Here is an 8,955-nt window from a genome sequence, read left to right as displayed (position 1 = left end):
ATAGAAATAAAGTGTTAATTCTTACCAACTTTATCTTGTTGCTCCTGGCAACAAACATGCATGAACCATTTCATGAAGTATGTGTCCGGATAGTCCAAAGTCTCTATAGTTAGCTCTCGGCCTTCTGGTCAATCCTCATGGAGCGAACAACTGGAGGGGACAATGACAAATCTTGTGTCTAAGATGCTCCATTGTGTCATGAAGCTTGGAAGAAACTAAGTGGAGGTCCGAACCGACTAATGTAGAAGAATCAGCAGAGAGAGTTGTGATTGAAGCGGAATTCATAAATACCTTTCAATGGTTCCCTTGATTATGTGTGAGGAATTGCCTTATTGAGCCTGATATTCGCTTCAAACTCAATGCTACCTTAACACTCAATGTGCCATAGGTTTGTGGTGCTTTGGCTAATATTTCAAAATGTCCCGGTATACAACAACTCAGGCCACTAGAGATATTGTCCGCCTTGAGATTAGGTCAGCACGACTTTAACATGCTCTTTCTTATATATCTAACATATCTCCCCTATTCTGCTAATATGAGATTTGCCAATCCTTGAGACAAATTCTTGCATCCTTAATACAAAGATTTAGGTTCCTTGACTTTACTAATATTTGAAGCTAATTCGGATGCTCAGGTTTTCATTGACCATGCCAGCCGCTCCAAAACTAGTAACAGCACACGAATAGGAGGTAGTATACTATTTTCTATCATTAGCTTCACAACATAATATATCTTCAACATTAATCTAGTTCTGTCTTTTATGACTTCCTATCATTTTCTCACAATTATTGACAATTTAGTCATTGCAGATGCTCAGTCAAGTTCAAGTATTAGCAAAAAGAAATGGCATGTTGTAGGGAGAGATAGTGGTGCTGCACTTTGGCTCCTAATATTTGTTATGATCAGTATGATTTAGGAAAAGATACACTTTTATATGTCAGCACTTTGATCCTTTTATCCTACATAATAGTATGTCAATCACGTTCAAGCTTACCATCTTTTCACTTTGTTTGTCACAGGCTAGTATCTCTAAGGAAATATTAGATCCTAAGTCATACTTCCCCTTTCCTTACATTTGAAAGGAGGATTTATCACAAATGCTGATAATTAAAAGAAGCTTAGAGTATGAAACAGATTGGACCAATTCAAGATTACATGATTCTCTATAAAACATTGTGTAGCTACACGAAGCACTTCAACTTTAGGAATTCAAAAAGCCATAAATTCATGCTGCGAACATACATTTATAGAAAATGCATCAGCCTGGATCACATAAGAGATGACCATATTGAGTGAGCATATGAAGGAATTAAAAAATTCTCCACCACGAAAAGATGATACACTAAGTGGCACCCAAAGCATGCCAAGTTAACCTTTTTTATCTTTCGTAGAAGCAGGTAAACTAACTTCCCTCTTCGTTCTTTTTCTCCTGTAGGTAATAAATCAAGGGCTCATTGTATCCTTTAGCAATTTCGCATCAGTTTCTTTCACTCACTCTGTGCTAGCTGAGATAGTCACTAGAGAAGAGCAGATGAAATCATCGACAAAATGACAACTTAGCTATGCACTTTGAAGCACGTCAGGTTGGGGAATAACTTAAGCAGTTGATCACGGTTGCGATTCTACAAAGTGATGTACCAGCATAGTAAGAACAATCATATGAATCATGGGACGATATGAGAAAAATGTGAAAGGTCATATGGGAAGAGCAGGGACTTCCAGCCGACCAAGTGATAAACTTAGAAAACCTACTGTGCAAACCATATTGAAAGATGAAAGGCTTAATTGCTAATAGCACAATCCAGGTGTTTTCCAAGTTTATCACATGCGATTTTACGAGTCAATGTTCTAGGAAACAAAGGGGATAGCATGGCTGGAGATTCTAAAGATATTCTGTACCTTTATATTGGTGCAGCCATTTACATCAAGGGTTGTAAGTGTATCGGAGCAAAAGTTAGAAAGCACCTCCAAGCACTTGTCAGATACCCCAAGTATCCCAAATAAACTGCAGGAGCAGCACAAAAGAAATTAAATAAATATAGTACAATCAGATTGCTGGAAGGTCACGAGTTTAGTCAGTTACCGAAATCGGCCACCGGTTCATTAATTAATTTTCAAACAAATCTGCAGTCAATAGCAATTGACTATACTTTATGTTTTATTATTGCTTATGCTGGAGGTCCAGTGACTAGACAAACCTTGAAACATTAAAAAGCAGGACATCCCTATCTCAATTAGTTCACAAAATTGAATATTTGTCAATTTTGTGGAGGTGGTGAACATATCATAGGCCATCTCGGTCTTCCTATTTTTAATGATAATTTTAGGTCCAGATTTACCTTAGTAATTCAAGAGACCTGCAGCCTTGAGCTATTGCTATGACCCCAACATCAGTGACTCGTACGCACCTGTCAATGCCAATAGATATAGTCCAAGAACATACTACTATATCTCCTTCTGCTCCAGATGAAAATTAAGAAAATAACTGTTACATACCATGTCAAATTGAGAGACACCAGGTTTTTGCACATGGCTATACAAGAAAGCCCGTCATCTGTTAGATTCTGAAGGACAACTTGAGTTAATACAATGTCACTTAAACAATTTCATCATTGCACCAAGCAATAGCATAATGCACGGAAAAAAACAGTTCAAGAGAATGCTAAAGATTATACCTGAGCACCACAGAGATCTAGGAATATAAGATGAGGCAAAAGAGATATCTTCTTATAAGCTTCATCTGTTAAACTGCAAGTAGAAAGGAAGCAGCTTGTCTGATTAGGAATTCAAACAACACATGCAAATTTGTAGTATATCTTTGAGAGATAGAAAGGTGCATACACACACGACACACAGTAAAATGGAACATATTTTTTCAGGTATATTAAAATGAAACAAGTGGTTACGTGGAAAGGGCATAAAGGTTCAAACTCTGAAGAGAAGAGCACTTCAGCAAAATCCGTTGCAAACCAGAATCTGTCAGCTTGATGCACCTAATCACATCTAACAAAATCAGTACAATCAAGAAGATGTAATTGTATCTCTCCCTCTCAAAAAGGTTATAAAGACCAAACAATTAGCAATACTCTAAAAATATTCAATTATAAGTATCCTTCTTAGAGAAAGGGAGGTTTATCAGTATCAGACCATCACCATACAACAGACGAAGGCCTAAAGCCAAGAGAGAGCACGCTTCTATCCCAGAGATGCTATAACATTTGAAAACAACTCTTCCTTAACATTTTTTTCTTTTTCTTTCTCTCTCAGAACAATCTTTTGCAAATTGAGAGAAAATCTCCAACCTGGTGATGTTCAAGGATTCCATTTCTTGAAAATTGTCAGCAACAAGATGCAAACTTTTATCTGTAATATTCTGCATAGCATATCAACAAAATGAGACGATCTTCAGCACAAAAGAGTATAGATTAAATGAAAGTCAGAGGATTTGCATAATGAGAAACAAGTGCAGCTTGTTTGCATATTGCAAACTTAAACTGTTGAAAAGCACCTGCAGCTCAGGGCAAAGATAATGAATGTAGGAGGTAGAAATCACAGACTGACACAGCAGCCAAGCAAAATAAGAATTGGATCGTTATACTTACCACTAAAGAAAAAGGCAAAGGAAGAATTTGAAATGTTTTGAAGTGAACTTCACAAACACCTCAGCATATTTGTCTTGTATAAATGAAAAGCATATTAAAACTACGGAAAATGGCCAAAACTGTCCTTTTACTATACGAAATAGAACAATTATACCCTCCATTTAAAGTTGGTAGTAATTTTGCCCCTGCTGTTACCACTCAGGGTCATCCTTGCCCTTCCCCACAAACGGATTAATTTTCCAGAATTTTTAATTCATAAAAATTATTTTTCCCATTTTTTAAATCCACGTGGCATTTTAAAAATACCAACCCCCCTTAATCTTTCTTCATACCCCACTACTTCCGCCCTCCCCTCTTTTACCATACCCCTTATTTCACATATATGAGGGCAAATCTGCTCTTGGGCGTATAGTATAGGGGCATAAATGATCCAAATTAATACTTGTAGTCGCATCTCTAACAGCGTGTATGGTTTCCTTAGACATATTTAACAATCAAAGTATCCCAACAGAGAAGCTCAAGCATAAACATAACATTCAACTGAAAGGAACTTCTTCATTGAACCATTGAACAACATTAGGCTTGAATACAAAATAAAATACAAAAAACAAGTCAAACTAACACTTATATTACATATCATTTTCCCACCCAACTAACACTCACATTACATATCAACCCCCCCCCCCCCCCAAATGCATAGAACACAACAAAACAGCCCAATATCACAAACATGAACATCCACATTTGGACAATTTTTCCTTAAATTAGCTATTTTCCATTTTTCCTAGCATCAACCACATCTGAAGACTCTAAATCAACAACTTCCGTCGTCAAAATATTTTTTTCCAATTCCAAAGCCTATATTCCTCCTTGATCAACTAGTATCATAATATTTTCAAGATCAACAACTTTCCTTGGGAGAGCATTCCTTTCACGAATAAGAGTTTCTTTTTCCTTCTTTAAATTGCATATGAGGCTTGCAACTCTTAGACGAAGTCTTCATCCTGCCATTCCCAGTAGCAACAAGTTCATAGTGATACCTTCTATTGTTTAGAGATGTGCGCCTACAAGTATTAATTTGGATCATTTATACCCCTATACTATACCCCCAGGAGCATATTTGCCCTCATATGTGTGAAATAGGGGGTATGGTAAAAGAGGAAAGGGGGAGAGTGGTAGGGTATGAAGAAAGATTGAAAGGGGTGGTATTTTTAAAATGCCACGTGGATTTAAAAAATGGGAAAAATAATTTCTAGGATTTACAATTTCTATAAAATTGATATGTTAGTAAGTAAGGGCAAGGATGACCCCGATTGGTAACGGCATGGCAAATCACTACCAACTTTAAACGGAGGGCATAATCGTTCTATTTTGTATAGTTAAAGGACAATTTCGGCCCTTTTCCTTTAAAACTAACTTGTTTTATCTAGGCTCCTATTGAACTTTACAATAAGGTAAATAGGGACATGATAAAGTTCTAGTGAATGTAGTACATATTGGCATCAGGTTGGTTTAGGGAGACAAAAAGCTTTTGAGTGTATCTTATGTTGCACAAGTGTCAAGCCTTAGATGCAAGGAGCCCGCATCAAATGATATTATCATTAGATAAAGTAGGAGCTTCTTTTTTACTTGTGTTGCAAGTGTGCAGAGTATCACTTACTATTTTTCTCTTATACTTTTCAAATTTTAAAGGCCAAACGCCTAGATAGACCCTTAAACTTGGCAAGATTTGTCAGGCACTCCAACTTAGCTAGGGACCATTTAGACACTCTTGTAAACACCTCAGCCTGACATAGAAAATACTGTGTTTTCCACATACATTTAAGCATGTAAATGACTTAAAATTACGCTTTTCTCTTGGTTTTTTGTCCTTTTCACCCTCCTCCTCCTTCCTCACTTTTCTTAGATCATTTACCAACTCCCATTCCTATTTAATCCCAATTGATAAACATCCAAGAATAAACAATGAAAGAACTTGAAAACCACATTTTATATAAGCCCATGGTTAATTGCTACTATTGCAAAAAACTTCTGCTACTACAAGAAGTCGCCGTGAAAATGAAAAAGAAGTCGGAGGCGGGTTAGGGGTATGGGGTCTGAAAAGAAAAAGAGGGAGGGGTCTGAACGAAAAAGAAAAAGCAGGGGAGGGTCCCAACAAAGAAGAAGAAGAAGCAGCTATCTTTTCTTCTCCATTTTTTAGAGGAAACGGGGGAATCTCGGACTTAGTCATGGCCGGCCACAAAAATGATCGCCGACCATCGACGTTTTGGGCCAGTAAATGTTCTCTCCCTCGCCTTTCTTTCATGCCCTAAAACTCACTTCATTACTTAGTTTTAACCACGGATTGTACCATGGAAAATACCAGAACCTTCTGCCAGAATCGTTGTCCAAAAAATAAACTCCAACAGCCCACCAGGTCGAGAATGACACTCCTTGTGTTTTTAGTTTGTTTTGGTGAAGCCACCAGGTCCCTACTTGTATAGATGATTGGGTGGCTTTTATTAGAGAACCATATTTCATTTTAGGTTCTTTACTTTTTTGGTATATTGCTTGTATACAGGGTCTTTTTTCTCCCAACATCAATAGAGATATTTACTTTACCCAAAAAATGAAGTCTTAGGCATTTTAGACGAATAATAATTTACAAAGAACGCTGAAGTCGATTTACACATCAATAATAATTATGTTTCAATCCCAGCATAGTTGGGATTGACTATATGAATCATCATATCCATGTCGCTCCATTTAGGCCAGTCTTTATCAAATATCAAATATTTAGGTTCTCTAACACTATATGTTCTCTGCATTTTCTCTAGCATACAAATATCTAACAAGATTAAAAAGACTCCTATACAACATTGGACCTAAAGTGAGCATACTAACATGACTAAGCCTTAAGCCCAACTAATTGGTAATTTGGTATCGCTTGTATGGATCTTTTTCTTCTGTTGTTCCCTATTTTTTGTTAAGCCTGCATAAATTCCAAGAAATTGTAGGTCTTTCAAAGCAACTTCCTTCGTTGTGATTTAAGGTCTATCTCGTCCCTCTGTTAACAGCTTAAATCACCATGGTCTCACACCTATGAACCGGTGCTTCTGGAGGTTGACGCAAGACATGCTCATAAAATAATACTGAAACATATGTATAACACATTAGAAATCTATGTACCTTGCAGCCACTTAAGTTCAAATCTACCACGGATCTGCAGTTCTTGACCAGATGAGTAATGCCAACATCTGTTACCCTAAAAGCTTATCCAAAAATTGCAGGTGACAAATTAAATCTCTTTGGTCATGCATCAGCTATATAATAAATCGGGAAAGAGCATTAGATGAAGCTTGAGATACCTTACATTCCAATAAATGGAAAAGACCTTCAGTCTAGGACAAGTACTTGTCACTACTTCGATTCCCTTGTCAGAGATCCTTTGACAGCCATTTAGATTTAGAATCTCCAGATTTAAAAGGGAATTCCCACACTGCAGATTTATGAAACCATGGAAACATCAAATTTTCTGTGACCAAAACAGTACCATGCAGGAGACACTAAAAGTAATTGGTTACCTCATATTACAAGGATTAAGCAAAATTTTAGTTATCTTCATTAGATGATAAGATCTGAATAATTTCCTCAATTTTTGACACTATTATAGATCACCTAAGCTGTTAAGATAACAAGGAAAAGGATCACTTCTAACTTTCTGAGGATTATAAAATGGTTCCAAGTAGATGGTGGCAAATAATAAGGTCAGAGGTGCTAATCAAATGAGGCAGCCTCCACATTGGAATTTGTACTGACTGGAAATTAAAGAAGAAACTATGAAAACATGCTAATTTATATGACTTTGCCAATCCCACCTTGCTTTTAACAATTTCCAGTTGCTTGTCTTCAATATCCTGTGCAAACTCAAGGTTGATATGCTTCACATTGCGATATCTCGGCTGCAAAAACAAAATATAAGACAAATAAAAGACCTGTCTCCCTAAATTAAAGAAACTCATTCTTATAAACAGCTTCTTTTCATCACCAACTTAACAGAATAGCACATAAACCAATGAAGACTGGCCTAGTTATCAGTTAAGACGGAGGCTAAGACAAACATCTGCGGCCTTTGTCAATGTACGGTTTTATGTCCAACTCAGACATCACTTTTTTGGGATGAAGGTGATATCCAGGCCAGCTTGCGCACACCTCAATTATTCCACGGGGTACATGCTACCTCCCACCAACACAAGTACCGGGTAACTCACCCGCCAAGATTTGGGCAAATGAGAAGAAATCACCTAATGAGTATTATCCTCGCTAGTATCTGCACCAGATGGAACTAGTTCCTGCTAGTGTTCCTATTATTTGACAAAAAAGGTAGAAAGAAGCCAATGAACCCTAGACTAGTGGTGAGCATCTAAGATGAAGGTGCTAAGACCAAGTGATTTCCGGTTCTTATCCCGTCGATACATGGGTTATGTCCAACATAAATATTGGCCTTCTCTTTACTAGTATCTGTAGTAGAAGGTGCTACGACCATCTTAACAGCACCAAAGAGCTGCAGACTTACAGTTATACAACATACAACATCTACTTAAACCAAAATAGGACTAGTTTTATCTTTCAGCCCCTCTTTTCATATGGGACCCAAATTACATCTTTCTCCACTCACATTATGCTTCCAAATTTCCAAAAAACAAACTAAAGCAGTTCACTTTTCCTTCTTACATTAATCCAGGAGCCAAAACCGGTTACTTAGAAAAATCTATCAGCATGATAACTAACCCACAAAAGAAAAAGGAAGAAAAAGGAAACAAACCAAAGAAAGAGCTGAAACAAGGCGATTGCCAGCATTACTCATCTCATGAAAATCAAGAACCTGTAAGAGAAAAACAAAAACACCAAAACAATTCAACCCCACATAAGGAAATTGGTATCTTTTTAATAAAAGAGATTAAATATATATATATGTAAATAAAGAATTGAACTAACCAGCCAGAGAGAGGGGTGTGAATGGAGTGTGTGGTGAATCCAAGGGCTGACGAATAGAAGAGTGATGAGTTCTTTTTGGGGGAGCCTGGTACTCACTATTTTCATCACTTTTGGCACTATTTCTTTGTTCCAAATAGCTTCTGCTGTTACCTTTTCCTCCATTGTTCTGCTGGACTTTGACAATGGCTCTTTCTGCATTCTTCTCCATTTTTACTCTTTTTGTCATTTTAGGAACGGCAATGGGTCTCCTTGACATTTTGATATTGCGTAAAGCTCCTCTTATTTTTGAATAATAATAGAAACACCCCTGTCACCAACCTTTTAGAAACTATACCACGTCAGAATTCATTAAAACCCAACTAATCTGAATTTGCAG

The 8,955-nt window shown here is 37.1% G+C and overlaps 1 protein-coding gene across 1 annotated transcript; it reads right to left on the bottom strand.

The window, feature by feature from the left end:
- Positions 1-1,135: 1,135 nt before the first annotated feature.
- LOC104105354 (F-box protein At3g58530) lies at positions 1,136-8,802 on the bottom strand. Its single transcript, XM_009613620.4, has 12 exons — positions 8,580-8,802; positions 8,407-8,466; positions 7,460-7,543; positions 6,950-7,080; positions 6,771-6,846; positions 3,303-3,373; positions 2,907-2,993; positions 2,676-2,748; positions 2,497-2,564; positions 2,340-2,408; positions 1,900-2,005; positions 1,136-1,622 (listed from the first exon to the last, which is right to left on the bottom strand). Exons 1-12 carry the CDS (start codon positions 8,775-8,777, stop codon positions 1,557-1,559), a joined length of 1,089 nt encoding a protein of 362 aa, XP_009611915.1. The 5' UTR covers positions 8,778-8,802; the 3' UTR covers positions 1,136-1,556.
- Between the last annotated feature and the right edge of the window lie 153 nt (positions 8,803-8,955).

Source organism: Nicotiana tomentosiformis, chromosome 3 (genome assembly GCF_000390325.3).
Source record: "Nicotiana tomentosiformis chromosome 3, ASM39032v3, whole genome shotgun sequence".
NCBI classification, from domain to species: domain Eukaryota; kingdom Viridiplantae; phylum Streptophyta; class Magnoliopsida; order Solanales; family Solanaceae; genus Nicotiana; species Nicotiana tomentosiformis.
This window is presented reverse-complemented; position numbering and strand designations above follow the sequence as displayed.

What these genes read in the sequence shown, in the direction of transcription:
- LOC104105354 (XM_009613620.4), bottom strand. Translation starts at nt 8,777, where the DNA reads ATGCAGAAAGAGCCATTGTCAAAGTCCAGCAGAACAATGGAGGAAAAG. An exon ending in TGGAAATTGTTAAAAGCAAG is followed by an intron (nt 7,081 to 7,459) that starts GTGGGATTGGCA and finishes ATAAATCTGCAG; the next exon opens with TGTGGGAATTCCCTTTTAAA. An exon ending in TCCATTTATTGGAATGTAAG is followed by an intron (nt 6,847 to 6,949) that starts GTATCTCAAGCT and finishes ATAAGCTTTTAG; the next exon opens with GGTAACAGATGTTGGCATTA.